The sequence below is a fragment of the Dysidea avara genome, chromosome 5 (assembly GCF_963678975.1).
Source record: "Dysidea avara chromosome 5, odDysAvar1.4, whole genome shotgun sequence".
Classification (NCBI taxonomy): domain Eukaryota; kingdom Metazoa; phylum Porifera; class Demospongiae; order Dictyoceratida; family Dysideidae; genus Dysidea; species Dysidea avara.
This window is the reverse complement of record NC_089276.1, coordinates 5,818,832-5,841,766: the sequence shown is the minus strand read 5'-3', so window position 1 is coordinate 5,841,766 and position 22,935 is coordinate 5,818,832. Positions and strand designations below refer to the sequence as shown.

At 38.1% G+C, this 22,935-nt stretch overlaps 1 protein-coding gene across 1 annotated transcript; it reads left to right on the top strand.

The window, feature by feature from the left end:
- The first annotated feature begins 1,347 nt into the window (after positions 1-1,347).
- On the top strand, positions 1,348-13,396 carry LOC136256568 (carcinoembryonic antigen-related cell adhesion molecule 1-like). Its single transcript, XM_066049547.1, has 4 exons — positions 1,348-1,486; positions 1,541-1,837; positions 13,013-13,345; positions 13,392-13,396. Exons 1-4 carry the CDS (start codon positions 1,348-1,350, stop codon positions 13,394-13,396), a joined length of 774 nt encoding a protein of 257 aa, XP_065905619.1.
- Positions 13,397-22,935: the final 9,539 nt, after the last annotated feature.

Here is a 22,935-nt window from a genome sequence, read left to right as displayed (position 1 = left end):
CCTAACTCTAACAAATATCCACCATATTAACTACCTGCCTAAGTGTCTGTGGGCTTGTGAGTTAGTTCTGTGCCTGTGAATAACAAATGCAAGTTCGGTCCGCGTTTGCGCTGTCCCGCACTGTTTCTAGTGTAAACACCTCCACCGAAGTTCAAGAATTGTTCTGCTGGCAATGAAAAGTAAGAAGGTTCGTAATTCTTTACTGAAAAGCAGCTTCCCAGCTCACTACACCTTGTCTGTCGAATGTCGCTAAGTAACCAGTTAGCGGGCACCTCAAAATTCCTGCCCACACTATGTTGGTGCACGTGACTGCACTGTGTACTCTTGTTCATATTTCCAGATCAACAGTGCTATATGAACATAAAGAATAACCTTCTAGTTAACACTGTTTAACCTGCAGCTAAACTCGTACTCAAAATAGACTGATTTTAAAATCTGATTAGCTCTTCCAGATGCTATTATCTGTACCTAATTGATGCTATCTTTTCAGTTAGTTAGACGTTCAAACACAGGCTCAGAATTTGATAACATGAAGCCCTTATGTTGTGGTACCCAAGTGAATCGAGGGTGCTACTACATGGCTTGAGGGTTTCTCAAGGGGTAGTTACTTCCATACCACCAGTTGATATACTTGTGACCAGGATCAAGAATTTTGATTGTCAAATTTCACCTTGATCATTTCATTTCACCTATAAAAATAATAAAATTCTTGATCGTCAACTGAAAAATCCTAGTAAATTCTTGTCTTGCTATAAGTTCAGTTTCAAAGGTGCTTGGTACACAGGTAAAACAAAAGTTGCACAAAATCAGATGTGAAATAATGCATGTTAGATTTGATTTCATTTAGTTTGAAAGCTTTTTTGTAAATTTGGTGATGCTATTACCTCTCTGGTTGTACTAAATTCCTATAAATATGCTTTAAGGGTGAAACTTGGTTACTTATGCATTTGAATGTGAGATGCATCATTGGAACTGCTAAGCATGCTTTACCAAATAATTATTCTACCACTGGAATAAGATAAAAGTAGATAATTACTGTTTGTATATTCATACTTTGTGTACATATATAATTATGTAATTGATCTGATTGTGTACATATTAGGTATTGCAATGTTTAGACCTTTCATGTTCATTGCTGAGAATCAAATTACTGACTATTCATTTGTTACTCAACCATTTACAATTAATAGTAATGACCGTAATACGTTTTTTCGTTGTGCTACTGGACTGGGACCTTCTGGTGCTGACCGTAGTACTGAACTGGGTGGATGGTACCTTAATGGAGCTCAAATACCTGTTGATGCCAACTGTGGTCGTTCTGTATTTCAAGTACGTGCAACAAATGATATGGTATTTCCAGGAGGAATTGACTTATTTTCATGTGAGACATTCACTACTACTGAAGAAGGTGTTTACTCATGTATCATAATGAACAGTTTAATGATGGAACAGACCATGAGAGTGGGTGTGTACTTTAGTGGAAGAAGTGAGTCACTTGATAATATGTACCCCATCACCTCATTGTTATCTCTCTACACAGCTGCTCCAATGATAGACCCTCCATCATCCTCTACTGTAACAGTTGTTGTTGGTTCTCCCCTCACATTGTCCTGTACCTCACGAGGTTCTCCCCCAGACACATTCACATGGAGGAAGGATGGCACTCCAATATCACCATCTCCTAGTGTTACTACAGTGTCTCATACTGATAGTATGGCAGTGTTCCAATCTGACTATACCATTAATAGTGTTACTACAAGTGATAGTGGAACATATACATGTACTGTGACTAATCCTATTGGAAGTGATAGTGAGACCATCACTGTTACTGTTGTTGGTAAGTTTGCAAGCGCACACATACCTACATATGTACATACATGAGCCCACGTGCACCATAAAGTGCTTATGGGCTCTTGGTACATACATTTGTAGCATGTTTACTATATTGCTTACAAGATGGTGTAAGAAGGGTTCAGGTATGTGCATGTTACATAGTTTTAGGACATGAATGGCACTGATCTTTAATGCTTGGTTCCCAATGCATTAATTTATTGTTATTGCAGTTGATGTTGAATCTAAAATTGTGCTGTGTGTAGGAAAGGTACCAGCTAGTGCTAGTACAACATAAAACTGAAATACTGTTTGTTTTATTGGCTGTCCATCACTTTATACTTACTAATCTCTGCATGAATTTACACAATGCATGCTCAAAATGAAGTGCTCAACTTCCACTTGCCTTTGTACTGTACAGTACAAAGGTATTGATAAAACTCTAGTCCATTGCAAACCAGAAGACAGACTATTCAACCGATAAACAGCTGTAGTTACGTTGTAAATCCAAATTCCGCTTGTGACAAGATTTTTCTTATTTATCATACACTTTTGTACACTTTAAAAACTTATTGGTCATAGCTTTTACTTTCCTTGTATGTATACCATATGTGGATTATTAGAAAGTAGGAAGGTGTAATATGTGTATTGATAGGGATGTAGGACAAGCCTATAGGATTGTTTGTCTGTGTGTTTGTCTTGGAGTAACCAACTTTAAAGGGAGAGTGACATGCATCTAATAAAAAAAAATTTTTTTGAATGTATGTATAGTTAAAGATATGATATGTACAACTGTATGATTTGTTTTAAAAAATATATATATATATATATGATGAGTGAAAAATGGTGCTCTAAAATGGGATTATTTGTACTGTGTCGGCTTCTTCCGGGTTGTGGTAAAAACGCATTCTTACGTCACAAGTTGAATGCAGCTGTGTAGTATTTATATTGACAAGAGTGCCAAAGTACAAGCATAGTTGAGGCGAATAGTTAAAATGGTTAAGCGGTGCGTAGCTATGAATTGTTCTAAGACTCACTAGGATGGTGTAAGCTTGCATAGTTTTCCGGCAGACTCTTCGCTGCGATTAGAGTGGACCCTGCAAGTCCAGAGAACTCGTAGTAACTGGACAGGGCCTAGTCAACACTCAGTTATTTGCAGCGATCATTTCACGAGTGACTGCTTCGAAGAGGACACCGCTATAGCAGTACAATTCGGGATTGAAAAAAGAGTGCGTCTAAAGCCAAATGCTGTGCCAACTGTGTTTCCTCGTGCTACGTCCAGCTCCACCTCGATCGCCATCTGTCACGGTACTTGTCACCAACATGGGACAGCAATGTTCAAGCCGTAAGAGACCTGGTGAGGAAGTGTCTGTCCCAGTAGAAAAGAAAAGAACTGCCTATGAGAAAAGAGAGAGGTCTAGGGTAACAAATCACCAATTAACTTATTCACCAGTTATTGGGTTTATGTATTAATAGATTGTACAAGAAGTGATGGATGCTCAGTCAGAGCAGCAAGATACTTCCGTTGGTTCTAGCCAATTGCAATCTGTGAATGAAGCTGCACAACCTCGGTAAACAAACTTTGGGGTCCAGGCTTTCCCAGACGTTCTTGATGCTCATACTCGGGCTGCAATTGTCCCTGATGTCACTCATTTTGGTAGGAACCAATTAATGTTATCTGCTATTGTAATATGAACCTGCATGGTTACAGGTGTCCAGGCAGCACCACTGATGTGTGATGTAGGAGTACAGTGTAATCTCTTACATATTCCGATGACATCAACTCCTAAAAAAGGAGTGATAGCACCAGTGGCTGAGGATGAAGACACTTTTGAATTCACAGAAGAAGAAGAGAGTGAAACAGAGCCTATAGAATCTACCGTAAATTGGGAGTCCACTACATCAGAAGATGAAGAACAGATTCCAATAGAAAAGCAACTGACCTTTCTGGTGTTTGAGTCTGCCCTCATGTTGCTGTTTGCCACCTGTGTAGCATGTAGCAGTACCTTTATTTCCATCAAATGTCATGTAATTGGGTCTTTCCTTAGCCATCAAGCAAGCATGCAGCCAGTGTAATAATACATTTGTTTGGGAAAGCCAGCCACATATACGTAACGTTCCAGCTGGGAATCTTCTGACATCTGCTGCTATTCTATTCACTGGCTCTTTACCAGCTAAAGGCACTCAGAGTATTTAAGACCCTTCATTGTGCTACAATAAGTAGAAAAACATTTTTTAGACATCAGAGAAATACCTTCACCCTGCCATTCGTGTTATTTGAGAGAAGAACCAATTTCTACTCCTTAGCAAACTTAAAGAGAAACAGCAAGGCTTGGTAATTGGTGGTGATGGAAGATCTGATAGCCCTGGACACAGTGTTAAGTATGGATCATATTCCATGCTTGAATTGAATCTTAATAAAATAGTGGATATACAGCTTGTTCAGGTACAGCTATATTATGGTGAAGTATGTGGTGCATGTATACTAACTGTAAACTAAATGATTTACTGAAGTTAAGGGAAGCTACCATATGGAGAAGGAGGGCCTCCATCGCTGCATGGACTTTCTTTAAGGCCATAACCTTGCAATTGATGTACTTGTCACAGACAGACATAAGCAGATCAACAAATGGATATGTGAAGCACACCCACACATCAAACACTATTTCGATACATGGCATGTAGCAAAATGTACATACTTGTGCAGTACCTGTTGCAATAATCAGAACTGGTGAATATATCTAGGTTTTCGCAAAAAAAAATTAGAGAAATTAGACAAACAAAAGGATTGTGAATTGGTTAGTGAATGGCAGAAGAGCATCGATCATCAGCCATCTCTGTTGGTGTGTGTCCACAACACCTGATGATGACAGTGAACTTGTGCAAGCCAAATGGTTATCACTGGACAACCATGTGCATGATGTTCACAGGAGGCACAGTACAAAATTTCCAAAGTGTTCTCATGGTAGATTAGGACGTCAAGATAGGAAGAAAAAGTGGTTTAAAAGACGTAAGTAGGGCATGATATTCACGTACATGGTGATATGGTTGAGCATGTATATTATTGAATAGACACAAAAGCAAGTGAGAAGCTAACATCTCTTCTGATCAATTCAACACACTTGAAGGACATGACCCGCCTTTCTGGTGCTCACCAGACGTCTAGTTTGGAGTCATTCCACAATGTTGTGATTAACTTTGCACCAAAGGCAGTTGCTTTTTCTTACAAGGGAATGAACAGCAGGCAATGGATTGGTCACTTGGCTTCATTCTATTCATTTAATTTGGTGTTAATGTAATGATTGGTGTGTTAATTTCTCTATTGTGAGTTAACTATTTGCACCTTTAATCATTAATTGTGTGACCTAACCTGCAGACATAAATACATTGCAGGTTAAAGCTAGCAGCATTGCATTTTAATGAAAACAGTAACCGTCCTCAAGCAGTCACAAAGCAAGGTGTGGAACGGTATGAACCTAAGTATAAGAGTGGTGGTTATCTTGTATGCAAGGTTCATGTGAAAGCTACATATGGTAAGAGAAATAAGGTTTAGTTCATATAGTTGATAATATGTATGTAGGTTATGTTGAACAGCTACTACAAGAAACCATTGAACAATGCAACACAGGAGGAAGTGATCTGCAAGAAGAAGAAGATCCTAAACCACTATGCTCTGCTTTTGAGTGACCAGACAAAGCAACTGCAATACATCAGCGCAAAAGTCGATTTAGCACTACTTAAGTATAGTATATTTGGATATAATTATTTTGCCCATGACAGTATAATTCACTTTAGCATTATACATGAATTTTACATGATATCATACAGTACGAAAGTAACTGTATAGTAGGGACCACAAAGGGGTAGCCGTGGCCCACGAAATAACATCACCCAAAAATCAGCCTCAATTTTCCCTGATGACAATGAGGTAGTATTGGTGAGGTAAAACTAAGCCCAAACAAGCTTTCAGATCGACCCGAAACGCATTCAACAAGTTGCTACGGAATTTTAAAATTTTTTTATTCAATGAAATTTTCTACTGACTGACTGAGTAAGCAAGTAACTGACTGACTGACTGATGCCTTCAGACAAGCGTAACTCAATAACGGCTAACGGCTAAGGCTATGGGCTTGATTTTTTTACTGTTCGACGTCGCTTCAGCCCGACATGTGCCTTTTGGCATACCGCAGTACGTACAATGCATTCTTCATGGACTTACCAGTGTCCTCCTTTGTGTCCCATTCATCTTTGCTGACAGGGAAAGGTGTCAATTTGGCGCGAGCATCTGATGGCTTCCCTTTGAAATGGAAATCATTTCTTTTGGTATGCATAGATTGTAGAGGTGCTTCTGGAAAAATTCTTGTTTCGAAATGCTGTATAATGGGTTGAACATAGCTGACAACGAAGCATAATGGATACTTCACTTTTCAGATGATAATTGATATAGCTGGGGCACGCGGCACCATTTCAGATGTGGTATGCGTGGGTTCACCAGTCATAATAAAATTATTTACAAAAAAAGTTAACAAACAAGTACATGAAAAAATTTGGAATTTTCAACTGGAGTAGGGACCATGTATAGCACATCGATAAAAAGTACTGAAACAAGTTGAGTAGTCCATGGTATTAAATCACAGTAAAACAATAAGAAGTGTTATATCCCTACTGTGCATTTCCATTATGGTATCACAAGCACAGTAGGGATATAACACTTCTTATTGTTTTACTGTGATTTAATATCATGCACTACTCCAACTTGTTTCAGTACTTTTTATCGATGTGCTATGGTCCCTACTCTAGTTGAAAATTCCGTGTACTTGTATATGTAGTAGTTGTAACATGGGCACGAGTGATTTGCCTGAAATATACACACGAGCACGAGGGCGCAGCCCGAGTGCGAGTGTGTATATTTCAGGCAAATCACAAGTGCCCATGTTACAACTAATATATTCCACTTGGGTGAATCACCTGCAAGTGTACATGAAAACTGCTGGAATGCTTTGCGAGTGTATTTATATGGGACCATGTGACTTTCGATTGTGGATAACGTCGTAAGAGCAACGACAAGGCACTGCTGAGAGGTCGAACGTAAGTGTATTGTCACGAGCATGCAGATCGCTTCAATTGTGGGTATGCAATTAAACACAGGAAACCCAAATACGAGCTGAACAACTCATAATGAAACTTAAGTGCACTATAAAGTACTTACTATACTAGCCATGAATAAACTAAAGCAGTGAAAGTGTCGCTATATTAAAGGAGAGGAGATCACACAGTTTCATCAAAGAAATCAAATGATTTCTGAGAATGCTTGGAATGCATTAATGAGAATAGGAGGTAGTATATACAAGTTATATCACTCCTAGGAGGGATATAACTTGTATATACTACCTCCTATTCTCGTTACTGCATTCCTGAGCACTGCTAGCAGTGCTATTATACCACTTATACACCTTCTCTTCCCTTTGAAGTGAGGTGTGAAAGTGGTATATATATATATATATATATTTATTATTATTATTATATTTAGACCGGGTCACACATAACCAAGTAAATTTGACTACGCAGTAACCCTTTGCCTCTTATGTGCCGGTGTGTATATGATTTTAAAGAAAAAATTTACTGTTGACATCAGCTTTATAAGTTGACCATATAATATGTATATGTACACTGTGCAAATGGGTTGCCCCTTTGATATTAAAAGTTTGGGCCTGGGTTACTTTCAACATCACCTGCTTGTAGCAGCAGTAGCATAGTAATAAAAACATGCATACTAATGAATACCTTAACCGATAACGTAATGAAGAACATTAATCTGTCTACATGGTACTCACCTAAAGTTGTTAACCCGTAATTAGAATTACGCCTCCACCGGAGGTGATGAGTACCTATCGCTATTCTCCATTGCGTTATGTCTATCATTGCCCTGCTTGTTTCTTCGCACTACAACAAAACAATGTACGACAAGTAACAGGAAACAACTAGTTATTTTATTGTAAAATAACGTAAAAATAACTTTTGTAATTGTACAACAACTGTGAAACATTTAGCCCATCAGAAGAAAGCAGTACAGTGCCTGGTAACACCAGTAACATACTTTATTCAGACTAGTACTTCGACAGAAATTTATTCCAACCATGGCATTCCATGCGGTAAACAAACTAGTTAGGACTAACCTTCAAACACCTGTAAGTGTAAGTAATGCAGTTCAAGGCAGGAAGACAACGTTCTCAGTTTTAACTTAATAAACAAAAATATTTTAATGGCGCGCGTACGGCTGGTTGCTATGTATTCAGACAGGTTTTACGTGTTTGGCGACCTGTTTAACGCGCAGTGTGTACAGCTTGTTTTGCGGGTTGAACGTGGATTTTGAGTGAATTGCGCTGGAAAGTGGTTGTTAAGGAGTTCAATGTTTGTTAGAAGAAAGGCACTATTTAGAAAAGTGTCCTGCTTAACAAAGGCACCGGAGAAAAAACGCTCACTTCAATTTGACGTTCGGGTTTCGTCTAACTCAATTCCGGTGAGTGTTCTTGTGTGCACTACGCAGTTTCGTCTGGACATTAATTAATTAATTAATTATTTATGACGTCACGTTCTTATTATTATTATTACTTGGTTATGTAAATATATAGTAATATTACAATTTAGGGTACTAAAGCCTGCATACGTCTCTGAAGGAAATGTGTGCCTTATTTTATCCATAGCACAACTTGGTAGCACTGTTCTTACTGACTTTACCAGCCAACCCCAGCACCAACGAGTCAGCTGACGGTAGCTTGTGAATTGGTACTGCCTGCACATTAAATTAAAGGGTTCAATGGGAATGTGTTATATATCAGTGTAACGTACTCATGAATGGATTCTTTATACTTGCCACACTGTTGTCTGTATTGATAATATGCAGTCTGCAGGACCCACTGGTTTAAACAAACTGCAGCGAATCCTTCACTTTCAGTGATACATGAAGCACCAATTTTTCCATCTTGTCTACCACTTCACCAATGGAGCAGCAGCGTATACATTCTCTTCTAGTGGGCATCATCTTATAATTGCCACAGTGACACCTGTAGGAATTGTATTATTAGCTGAGAAGTAGTGGTAGAATGGTCATACCAGCTCATATCATTAGGTAATTTCCCAAGTAGCTCTTCATCAGATGATTCATCTTCAGTCAGTTGGTCTGTATTGCTAGCATTAGCATCTATTGGCTTGAATGGTAAGGCAAGAGAGGTTCCAGCTATATCCTCAGTATCTTCGTGATCATCTGTGTCTTCGCTGAAAATGCTCATTTCTTCGCTAGAGACCAAACTGGAAATGTCGCTATATTCATCGGAAATATCTTGGGAATCAATTGAAGATTTCGAGCCAGGAGTAGTACAGCAGGAATCCGTTGACGACTTGGAAGTATCCATAACAAAGTCTTTCTATACCTATTACTTCACTCTAATACGTGACTGAATTACTAATAAGATCTGACTCTTCCATGGAATGTATACTTCATTCACGCAGCGTTCCCCCTCTGACGTCAGCAACTTATGACGCGTTATAACATATGATTACTCCGGAAGCATTTTTGATCGTATATTTCATTAACAAATCATACCGTAAATTAAATTTCAAATGTACAACCATACATAAGGGTATTAAATCAACATAGTAATGAAATGAAAAAAAAAATTTTTTTAATTCCATGTCTCCCTCCCTTTAATTCCGAGATACAATTTTGTTGTTTCAATGATATTCCTAGCTTTATTACAAAAACAATAACCTTGGTATACGTGTATTATCAAGTATACAACCTTGTGTTAAGTTATTTCTACTTGAACCTATGCAGTATCTATTGCAAATTTTGTTGCTTATTTTATTCCTACTTCAGTCATGGCTACCGAACTAGAAATTAAAGGTCCACTGGCATAGATGTAGCTATAAACAATCTTCATTGCATTACATTTCTGTGATCCCTACTTATAATTATCCCAAATTTTAAACTTTTTTCCTTTACTTTTATAATAACACAATTTGTTACTGGTAAACCAGTACATACTGCAACAAAGGAAATAATGGTGCCAGAAATTAAATGCATAATCATTTCATTTTCCACTATTGTGTCATAGTAACACATCATAGCTTCTATTGAAATTTTCTGTAGTCAAGTGTATTGATTACAGGGGAACTTTTCTATTATTCTTCATTAGTAACACTACATATATAATGGGTGAAACACAGCAGAATAGCTATGTCACATATTGGTAATTGACAGTCGGGTGTACTTTTAGGACACATACTTAAAAGAGGAAACCATGATGCATGCATTGTAACTGCTGTTGTTTGCAAAAGGGTGCATCTCAGGGCAAAGTAGTGCTCGAAATAACATCTGTCAACCGGACAATTTCCGGTCAATATTGCATATTTCCGGTCAATTTAATTGTTGTCCAGACATAGTGTGTGGATAACTTAGAATGCTGATGAGCAGCCTTACAAAAAAAGTGGAATTTCATTAAGCAATTTGTTGATGGTTTGTGGGTGATCACAAGCCACTGGACCTCAGACAAACATTGAGGTTTGAACACCATCCTACTTGTACTTGTCAGCTATGAAGATATAAAATGTATTTAGCTTTAGAAAGCAGCATGAATAATTCTCTTTGATGTTGACACAGTTAATGAGGTTATTAATACCACTTAGAGACCTGAGGTGAGGGCTCTAAGTTTCATTTAGAGACCTGTTGTCATGTGAGACTGTTATGGTAAATTCAACAACATTTCAAAATGTTTTCTATGTCACTGATTTAATTAGTGGTTGTATGGTTAAGTGAGATTTGGGTTTTACCTTCATCAGCCATACCAGCACTTGACGAAGCTAGCCGTCAAACCGAACGAGCCGGCTGTTTGATGCATATTACAGTTACCCCAACAATGTTCTTCATTCACAACTAGCTAGTTGTTATAAAGCTTGTCGCTTCGTGGCCAGTTGTAATACAGCTTTTCGCGTTGTAATAAAGCTTGTCGCTTTGTGGCCAGTTTTTATAAAGCTTGTCGCTTCGTGGCCAGTTGTTACAAAACTTGTCGCTTCGTGGCCAGCTGTTATGATACTTGTTGCTTTGTAGCCAGCTTGTAATAGCTAGTAAACAAGCCTTGGAACTAAATAGCTCTTGGAGCATTTCCTCGAACAATTGTTGCTCCCAACTTCATCTTCCTTCTCTCCAGTCAAGACGAAGTTTCCTTTCAGTCAGTTTCCTCAATGACATATACCACCAGCAAGCATCTATTGCATTTAATAGTCACTGTTCATTTAATTCAGTAGCAGCTACCAGAAGTCACTATCTTTCACTAGTCCCTCCGCAGTCCACCATTAACTCTAGAAGATATTCATTTTGTCAACACAACCTTCCTCTGGAACACTGTACCATTACATATCCCTGAAGACAGTAATCGAAAATCTTTCCGGCATCTCCTTTATAATTACTTATGTGTCAATTAACTTCTGTATCACTGTTTTGTGTATTGTTTAGTTTGTAGTAAACTGTAGATATATGTATGTATGCATGTTTGTTTTTGTAGGCGGACACCTTGTACCAGGCTTTGCCTTTTGGGTATACCTTCCTTTTTTGGTAAAATTAATAATAATAATAACAACTGCTAAAACAATGCTAACCTGACCACTAAGCTGACGGCACACGCAAACACTCTGTAAACCTTACCTAGCGTGACTCTGTGCTTCTTTTGTCAATGCTGGTAACGAGCTGCTTTCTAAATAGGTTAGATACCTGCTGTCATTTTTTAGTAGGTTGAAACCCTCGTGCTTGGTTTGGTACCTCAGCAGGCATTAACTAGTGACCTTGGCTACACCTCAGTCACTAATTAATTCCACGCCACAGAGACCAAACTGCACCCTTGGGTTGTCAACCTTACTAAAAAACCTCCAGTGGGTATCTAACATATTCACATAACCTAGTGTTACCTTTGGCTTGTGGGATCCTTGTAACTTCATTGTAATAGCTTAAAACTCATGTTTTCCTGCTGTACTTGACTAGAAACAGTGCGTATATTATGTTATGATATTGTTACAGTACTTTCAGCACTTGCTCCATGTGTTAATCTGGTATATGGGTGAAACTAAAACTGTGATGCAGGACAAATTTATACTTTGGCAGGTCATTTACTGCTTTTGTCCAGACATTGTGACAGATCATTTTTGCAATTGAATATGTCACCTTTGCAATTGAGTTTGTTGCTTTTGCAATTGAATTAGTCCTGTTTGCAATTGAATTCGTTGGTTTTGCAACTGAATTCGTCCCGTTTGCAATAAAGTTCATCGCCTTTGCAGTTAAATTCGTCCATAACAAGAACGGCAGTTGGAGAAAACATGAAAACATGGTGTAGCAGCTGCTACAAGAACTTGTTCAAGCACAACAGCTCTTTATAAGGCAATAATTCTTTCTCTACAGCCTATCCAGCAACATTCCAAACTCTACTTGCCATTCGTAATGGGTGTGGCCACTCGTCAGCAAGCTAATTAACTTGTCAGACAGCTATCAGCTTTGCATACTACCTGCTCCAATTACCTTCTAGTGTCTCAAGTGTAACTCTCCATGGTGTAAATAATTCATCTATTAATGAACGGTTGGTTTCTTGGAGCCGTTTTGTTTATGATGAATTCTTGTACAAACACGATGAAATCAATTGCAAACGAGACGAATTCAATTGCATTGGGATGAATTCAATTGCAGCAAGACGAATTCTACTGCAAACGGGACGAAGTCAATTGCAAAGGCGACGAATTCAATTGCAAAAGCCTGTAATACACTATTTCGAGCACTGGGGCAAAGTGGCATTGAACAGTCAAGAAATCAAACCCGTATGCTTAGCCATCGTCAAGTTATGTTTGGCTGAAGGGATCAGTTGGTTAGTCAGTCATGCAGGCAGTCTGTCGGATACAGTTAACATTTTTTTCAAATTGTTCAGTCGCTTTGAAGGCACATTTCAGTTTGATTATGTTCAACGATTGCTGTGAAGCTGATATTTTTGGGTAGACCTTGATGATCCCTACTATACAGTACACTATATAGTACAATGCAATTGTGTGTTTCATTAATGTAACTATTGAATATACATGAGATGCATACACTGGAATTTGTTTTGAAGTGAAAGGTACATTTTTATACATATTTTACTTTTTCTAGTTCCTGTAGTCACCATAGTCAGTAATCCAGCTGGTACACCAGTTAGTGGATCTACTAACACATTTGACTATCCCATATTGAGTAGTGTCACTCTGACATGTATGGTGACATCAAGTGATGGGTCAACATTTACAGTGACCAACTACCAGTGGGACACTACTGGATGTTTTACTAATAATGCTCGTAATACTCCAACATGTTTTCCTACTGGTCAAACAACACAAAGTGTAACTGGTAATAATCTACTTGCAGAGGATGCTGGTACCATCACTTGTGCTGTAACAATTGGTGTTGTTGACTATACCAGTGATCCATTAACACTTCGTATATCAGGTATATCATTATGCACTTGAGTATGCATGTACTTTTTAACTTATAGACTAGCAGTAGTAACTGACCTTCGTGCAGGTTGAATATTTAGTAATGAATATTTTATGCCTATCATTGTTATACACACATGTGATACATGAATTATGTAATCTGTCCATATATCCGTGACCAGGGGTAGTTCTAAAAAATTTGCTGACTGAATGGTTTCCATTTCCGAAGCAGAAAAGATGCTGCTTCACTTATGCAAGTTGAAAGCCTAAATAATAAATAAAATAGTTAATGCATGTGGCAATTATTTTTAGTGCTTATGCACTTCAAAGTGATGAAGATGCAGTTTTGAGTGATTTCATGATAAATCAAGTTTTAATCACTGTAAAAAAATTGCACAATAAGTTTAGTCATTTAGACAAACAAAACAATTTTGGTTTCAGTTTCTGTCGATTATGTTGTTTTAAAAGTTGACTGGTTCCAGAAACCAGTAAAACCCAGAACCATGCCTCTCCATGATTCTTCTAACTCAGCAATTGTAGTACTAATTGACCATGACTTTACATATACCAGTATATTAGAAAAATGGCTTTATGATTGTATACTGTACAAGTGCAAGGAAACTTAGGAATTTTAAATTCAATTAGGTACCAAAGATATTTTCAAGTGAATAAATGAGCCAATCTGATATAGTGCAGCATGTCTATTTTGTAACAATTTTTACTAGAAATTTGATTTTGAAGGACCAGTTTAGCTTGTTTATAGTGGCAGTATTGCTACAACAGCTGACAGTGTACTGAAGCAGTAATAACAACATTATAATACAGGAAAATGTAACTCTTTACATTTGTAAACATCATTCGGTGCACATGAGCATGTATTTCTAAATAAATTCATATATCTGTGTCTGCTTCTTTTTTCATCATGGTGCCAATCCGATACTGATATACAAAAAACACAGCCAATATAATTATGGTTTTTCCAATAACCGATCTGATTATCAGTGCAACGCTATTGTCTACACTTGAAGATATACTACTGAAAATTTAATCTTTACTTCAGTCTATACCCATGACTAAATTAGGGATTAACTGTCCACTAGTATATCCGCAGGTGTAGGTGACCTCCCTTGTTTCATTACTATTTTATTTCATTGATTCCTAATCAAACTTAAATTTTTTCCTTGCACTTATTTGCATACTTTTTCTGTAACATTATTATGACTAGTGAACCTCATTAGAAGAAAGAATGGTACCAGGCTTATTGTTTTTGTCTGAACGAATGCTCAAAATATTCAATTGCTGAAATAGCAAAGTGGCCATTACACTTCATTTTTAGTTATGCTCAGCTCGTTGCACAGTGTTACAAATGAAAAGCACTAGCAGAAGGATCTCTGTAATCAATCCAGTTATAACAGAAAACTCAGATAACTCCCCACAAACGTAGGGAAGCCATCAGCCGATGATACCATAAATCGACACCTTGTGCTGTCAGCACAGATAAGTGGGACACAAAGCAGGACACAGTACATGGATAATGCATTGTACATACTGCGGTATGCCAAAAGGCACCTGTTGGGGTGAAGCAACTTCAAACAGTAAAAAAGTCATGTCCATAACATTATCGAGCTATGTTTGTCTGAAGGCATCGGTTGGTCGGTCGGTCAGTCAGACAGTCAGTGAGTCAATTGGTAGAAAACATAAAATTTCGTAGCTACATTTTGGGATCTAGTTCCATAGAAAGTAGCGTATTGTACCACACCCCCAGCTTAATCTACTGCACAGTACTGTTAGTACTGTATGTAGCGAGATTGAGATACTCTAATACAGCACTCACAACCACACATGCATTTTATAGGCTATGCTCTAACAAAAAGTTAACTAATATATTAAAAAATTATAAATTTAAAAATGAAGTTGGGATCCAAGTGATAAAAGCAGTGAAACAAGAGACGAATGATGGTATTACAGCATAGCTTAGTGGGAAATTCCTACATCGGCATTGAACACTAAATAATAATATTGTTATACCATGCCAAAGTAGGGGTTTCCCACCAAGCTGTGCTGTAATAGCTACCATCATTCATCTCTTGTTTCACTACATTTTATCGCTCAGATCCCTACTTTATTTTTAAATTTATAATGTTTAATGTACAAGTTCATTTAGTTTTTTGTTAAAGCATACAGCTAGCTATAAACATGTGACTGTTAGGGTGACTGCTGTATTAAAGTATCTCGAGTCAGCCTGCCAGGATGTGTATTTGCCCAAAGAGGGGTGTGGTCATCATGATTTCGTTTGATTATTAGAGTATCTTGAGTCAGTCTACCAACTTGAAGGTGTGTGGTCACAAATACAGCTAGCATAAAAGGGGCATGGTGATCATGGTCTCAATTAATAATATGTAGAATGTAAAGAATGGGCGTGATCTTGAGACCTATCATGAACAGGTAGCTATCTAGTATGGTACCTCTGTACAGTAGACAGTAGCGTAGTCTAAGCCCCTTAAATAATTTTGTGGTGTCTATTATGCTGCTTCAAGAAAGTGCTGATACGGAAAATCAACACCTTGATATGGTTTCGTTGGATGAAGAAGAAGACAAGCAGCCTGATTGAAGATAAAAGAAAAGACAAAGCGCAGAGGGCACACACTCTTTGGAACCCCAAAAGGCATATCCCTCTGGTGAGTTTGTTATTGTGGCGTAAAATGGTGGCCGTGTGCTGCTTCATTTGAGGCTTGTGAATGTGGTCAGTGAGTAGGTGAATGAGTGGGTGCGTGGGTGGGTGGGTGAGTGAGTGAGTGAGTGAGTGAGTGAGTGAGTGAGTGAGAGTGGGTGGGTTGGTGAGTGAGTAGGTGGGTGGGTGGGTAGGTGAGTGAGTGTGTGAGTGAGTGGGTGAGTGAGTGGGTGAGTGAGGCGGACGAAATTTCGAGTTGTGACAATTAAAAAAAAAAAAAATTCTGTATCCAGCCGCCAGTAAAGTGTTTTCTTAGTCTTAATGCTACATTTGATGTTAGATGGACTAATATTATTCCGTAAAGGTGTTTTTTGTCGCGCAAGACGTTTCTAAGCTGGTTTTTAAAATGTGGCATTTTTGGCGGCACTCGTCATTCAGGTGATCCCTACTTAAACAGTACGACCGTACTGTTTGATAAACTAGTGTAATATAAATTATTAACTTTAAAATGAAGTAGGGTTCCAGCAATAAAGTAGTGAAACGAGATGATGGCAACTATCCCTACTTGGATGTGGGAAAATCCCTACTTTGGGATTGAAAAGATGGCCAATTAGGGATTTTTCCTCATTACTACAATGCCAAGCAGTATTTTTATTGCTGGAATTGTACTTCATTTTAAATTTAATTTTTATTACATTAGTAGTTATATAATTATCCCTTAATTGCAACTGCTAGTGTAGTAACTTTGATATGGCAGCCAGCTAGCAGAACTCTTAATTGTTTACTACAGTACAACACAGTAACAACGATGATCTGTCTACAAAATATATCTTAGCTCATTATGCCCTAACCATTCTTGTAGGAGCATGTTTCGTGTTTGTCAATTACTGATCATCCAAGCCTCCATCACAATACCAAGCAAGTTTGTGGTGGTTCAAACATAAGGGGTATCGTCTAACTATCACTCTTAAATGGGACAAGTCTGTAGCTTCTTGTGCATCTGTGTTAGGATCTTGACATTCCATTTCCTGTGATGATAGTGTGACCTCATACTCAATGTCATCTTTTAAGTGTTAAACTGGTTGCTGGTACTTATGGCTGTGTACTTCAACTCATCAGTGGTTTTCCTTGAAATGTATGGCTTTAACATAAAATGCATCACTTGTCTCTTTCGTCAATTTTGAGTGCCTCGAGTTCTGTAAACTACATTGTTCAGCTACTTGGTTACCTTCTAATGGACCCCCATGGACAAATAATTTCTTTGCTTATCCTCTGCACTGACTACACAGCCACACCAAGTCACCAACTGCATAAGGTTTTCCATGTACTTTCTGATCATATAGTTCTTTTTTGTCTAAATACAGCATTCTTCAGGTTACTGCGAGCCAGGTCATAAACAGTTTGCAGTAATTTATGAAGTCTCCAAACATACTAGTTAGCATTTACTGGCTTTCTGATTGGGCATTCCATAAGCTTTCAATCCACCTAATAAAATAACCTGAGATTACCAAAATATCAAGACTCACGGTAGTGAGTCGCGCGGCCAGTAAAGCAGAAACGCGCCGCAGACAGTAAATGACGCGACCACTACACATGGGGATTTTACAGGAACGAACGTTGTCAAATTCGGCCTTCCTGTAATCCACCCGTCACTTACGCTATCCCTCTGAAACTCTGGAGTTGAACTCATCGTGTTACTAGTAACTACCACACAAGTAGTGAAGCAAATCCATGCCGATTGTTTCGTGATCGAGATTGCCGACATCAAAGGGGAAGTTTCATTTATTTTTTTTTTACTTTTTAAATTTTTTTATTACATGCGATTAGACGCAACCGCAGGTGTATGCCTTGCGTTCCTTTGTACATTCCGAACATTGATTGCCCTGCTATTGCTTCAGTATTCACTCAATCACCTCAAGATTCACATCATCGATTTCACCGTACATGATTACCCTACAGTCGTGATTTCAGCACCAAACGAAGTTTCAGTCGTCCTCAGTCAACCTAGAGCCCAAATACAAAACCCAGATTGTTGTTTTCTGCAATACTCGCTTGGCATGTAGGGCAATGTGTCTTTAAACTGTTCTAAAAGTTTCGGTCAGATTGAAACATATGTTTTCGAGAATGGTTAGTTTGAATTTGAATTTAGTCGCCCCCACGTAATTTGCTCTCTGTAAGAATTTTACTCAGAATTTAAAGAATGACGCAGAGCATAACTGCGATCACTGGGTATTGATGAACTTACGCTCTATGTAGTTAATCAGTGCATATAGCCACCAAGAAGTGTGCTGCCATAGATTATAGCTAGTCCATAGATATAATCTATGGTGCTGCATACCATCGTTTGTTTTGAAATTTGAATTTAGTCGCCCCCACGTAATTTATCCTCTAAGGGCACGGCTTAAAGAATGACACAAAGTACAACTGCGGTTACCAGTTGTTGACACAAGTTGTGAGTAATTAGCACATGTAGCTAGCCTAAAAGGAAGTGTGCAAAATCACCTAATAATTTATAATTGTCACCATGCATTATTACATTTTATAGCACCCCCACACAAAATTACACATGTAATTATAACATACAGAGGACACATGAATACCAAACACTTTTCACAACAGTAATGTAAGAATTGTACAATAATGACTGTAATATAACTGCTATGCAAATGTTTTCCAGTGGCCCGCCATGGTAGCAAGTCTCACATGACAGCATGAATATTCATTCAAACACAATGGGAGTAACAAGTAAGTACGATGACAACAAGTTGGTATGACTCCATTTGTAGAATCCAAATGAGTGGGTGTGGCTCCAGTATGTCTAAATAGTTAACAAACATTCCTGTTATAAATACGTGCTAGAGTTGCAATATAATAGTATAGTATTTAAATGCAACAATACATAGTCTCCATTGCATCACTATCAAACAACGCTAAGTGGAGGATATTGTTGCATCTCTAGTATGTACACTCTATCAATACAACCTGTCTTAATGGCCACCAGTTTAGAAAGACAACTTCTCTTGAAAAGCCAATTCCAATTGAGAATTTATACACTGTTACTTGCTTATTGAGTGAAGGTGGCAATAAACAAGTAATGTATACACTTGATCTGATCCTGTATATTCTGTCAGTGGATGAGATCCACTTGGCCAGGACAAAATGTGACTCAAATGTCCTGGATGATCCATACTCAACCCACTTATGACCCACTGGCACAATGGAACTGACTATTTATAGAGAAAACAATTATATTTATTTTTAAGATGTGTGGATGTGTGGACACATTACAACACATTACATGTACATACAAGACATGCTACGTACTGTTTTAGCATTTCAAGTCACCACATTATACACATACCAGTCAACAATGCTTCATAGTGCCCATCAGTAAACCTGAAGAAAAGTTAAGAAAAATAAAAATTCACATAAGTACAATGAAACCTCATTAATATGGCCAGCTGTGGGACCAAAAAATTTGGCCTGAATAACAAGGTGGCCTTATTAATGAGGTCATAAGTAATGCGTAGCTATATTTGGGACCTACTAGAGGTGGCCAATATAATGAGGTGGTCTTATTAAAGAGGTGGCCGCTAAGTGAGGTTTCACTGTACATACAGTTCATAATGGTGAACAATATTAATGGTTAACAATATACACTGAAACCAGCAGGTCACTTCTTGTGGAAGATTGCTCTCTACACAAAATGACACATTCAGAGATTGTATTTAGATGGATGATACAGTAACGCATTGTGACTTCAATACTCATGATGTGTCACTGCTAGGCAGCAACCATATACACGGCACTGCCGATGCACAACATCGTACTTGCTCGCACACACAATTTTGCTAAACATTTTACAGATTGATAATTAAGGGGTGTGGCAATTAGCTGTTTCACTCGCAAGACTGTGTGGCAGCTGTTTCCCATCTGTACAAGTGGCCACGAAGACAGGTCCACTGTGGATGAAAGCCAGGCATTAGATATTTGGTATTTCATGTGTTGAAGGCATTCCAGGGCTTCTGGTAGTCTCAAATCTCACCACAGTTTAACTCAGGCAGTGTTGTGGTCACTACTAAACCACTGGAATGCTGTGTTATGTTCATCTTATGCTTGGCTACTATATTGTAGAATTGAAATGGATACTCTGAAAAATATATATCCTATAGATAATGACTTCATCACTTTCTTCATCAGGAGCTTATAAGGACCAATAGTGAAACTTTTTACACTTTGGGCTGACAGCCAACTGCCTACGTCTGAAGCAGTGCCTTTGGTGCTCTAACAGATTGGCTGCCCCCTTGCTGCCAGCACTTACTGTCTCATACGCTGTCACACACTAAATCCATCTCTATAGCCAGTTAGAACAAGCATGCTTCTCACCTTTTTTTAAGGCCGTAAAATGCAGCCACCTCTTTAATAAGCTGGGTCAGAAAATTTTGTCCCTACGGCCTGAATAATGACCAGTTTTCACTGTACTATTAGTGGTTAGTGATCATGGAAGATTATTTATTAAGATACTAAGATATACAAACGCTACAACCTCTAAATATAGCAGTGACAAATACATGTTTTATCATGATATGTGCTAATCGCCTTTTAACAATTAAGTTTTACAACACAAATACATGTATAGTTAAACTCACCAATTGTGACTAAATCCCTTTAACAAGAGAAGACAAGCAATGAGACAACAGCCTCGCAAGCCTATTCTGGCACGCTTATTTAGCAGTAATATAAATTTTAAAGGCGTTTATTTACAACAGGACATAATTACGTGCCCCTCTATTGTCTCTGTACATACTTGCCTTTTCTTTACTATTCTCATTTCATTTCGCTTCTTCGCTTGAATTAGTCAATGCTTGAAGTAGATTGAGGTACTCTAATAGAACAGTCACATTTCTACAAGTGCTATATTTTTATTGTAAAGTCTGTAAGTAGCTAGTAATTTAAACTATACAATCCGATGCTAGGCAGAAGTTGTAACTATGCTAAATATTGATTGCTGTGTTACAGCTGTTTTGTGACTGCTCTAATAGAGTATCTTGATCGTTTTAATGCAGTACAAGATGAAAGGCAAAGTGTTACTAAGGGTTTACTAGTTAAAATGGGTTGCAGTTGCATGCCACTAACAAGGCCACCCAGAGAAATTAGGGGGCCCAGGGCAAAGAGTTAAAGAGGGGCCCAGGGGCAAGGAAGGGGTCCACTCTGAATGAATCACAACTTCAGCTTAACTGTAAGTAGAAGACCAAAAAAAAAAAACTCATTACATGCTGACAATGACAATAGCTTCCCATCACCAATCATATCTCCTTAATTAACTTGCTACACTACTCCTCTGAAGAATACTGCGACTGCTCTATTAGAGTATCTAGATCCTGACTGCTCTATTAGAGTATATCGATCTTTCTTTTAAACAGGTATTCAAGGGGCCTCTGATGGGGCCTCCTGGGGCCCCTTTCAGGCTGGAGCCGGGAGAAAATACCCCAGTTACCCCCCCCCCATGTGGGCGGCCCTGGCCACTAAAATTACAGTTATATTTTAATATTCTGTCACTGTAATCTGGGGTTTCTGTCGAAATCATGGAAACTCACTTACTGTTATCAACAGTGCATGCTTATTCTAACAAAAAGTATTGAAATCCCATCCAAAAACAGCTTATAGCTGTAAAAAAAGTGTGCGTCCAAGTAAAGCAGAGTTAACTGCGACAAAAAGTAATGATATCCGATCATAATGCGGCCATGTGCGAGGTGAGCAAGCTGTAAACTTAATATTAGCTAATCAGATAATACAATGTTATTGTTAAAGTGTTAATGAGAATTGTGTGATGCTGCTAGTTTTTAAGTGTGTGAGCATCTTCATAAATGCCACACAAATTTAATTCTCAATAAAGCAATGTGTATAGATTCTCTGATAGCAATAAATAGTTTTTGAGTTTGGCTGCCTTTCCTGTATACGGCAATGCTACGAACAAAGGAAAGGTGGCCAAACTCAAACTATTTATTGCTATCAGAGAATCTATACACATTGCTTTATTGAGAATTGAATTTGTGTGGCATTTATGAAGATGTTCACACACTTAAAAACTAGCAGCATCACATAATTCTCATTAACACTTTAACAATAACATTGTATTATCTGATTAGCTAATATTAAGTTTACAGCTTGCACACCTCGCACATGGCCGCATTACAATCGGATATCATTACTTTTTGTTGCAGTTAACTCTGCTTTACTTGGATGCGCACTTTTTTTACAGCTATAAGCTGTTTTTGGATGGGATATTTATTACCTCTGGAGCTGGTAGGAAAGGGTCCCATGTTGCTATGGTTTCCATAGGGTAGCCAGCCCTGATATTCTGCAAGGGTCCTCTCCTGTGTTGCAGTAGTCTTACAAGAAGACATGCTGAAAAAATTGGTGGGCATCTTGGTGGAAATATAACTTATAAATGGCTCAGAGAGCCAGGATACTTTAATGATTCCTGAGAATGGCATTGGATGTGTCCAGATTGTGTTGCACAAAAAATTCCTGGTAAATTTTCCCATTGTTGATAGAGTTGACAGACTTCATGGTCACTACAGCTCTGCTTGCATCATCTGTTTGCTTACCATCTGGAGTAAATAGTTATTTATAAATTAACATTTGTAGATTCTGTGTAGCCATGCACATCGGGAAAAGAGTGCATTAGTTTGAGTACAGGTATGATTTTTATAACAATTTAATGATTATAAATAACTAGTTGCGGTTTCTATGACCAACCAACACCATTATATGAATACATATGAAGCTCATGTGGGGGAATAGGTGTGCTAGGGTGGAATGGCTGAATTGTCTCATATTGTTTATTGTGTAGCTAACCATATTCCTGGTTTAGGGCACACGTGAGATGCTCATGTGATCTGGGAGACAATTCAACCACTACAAATCTT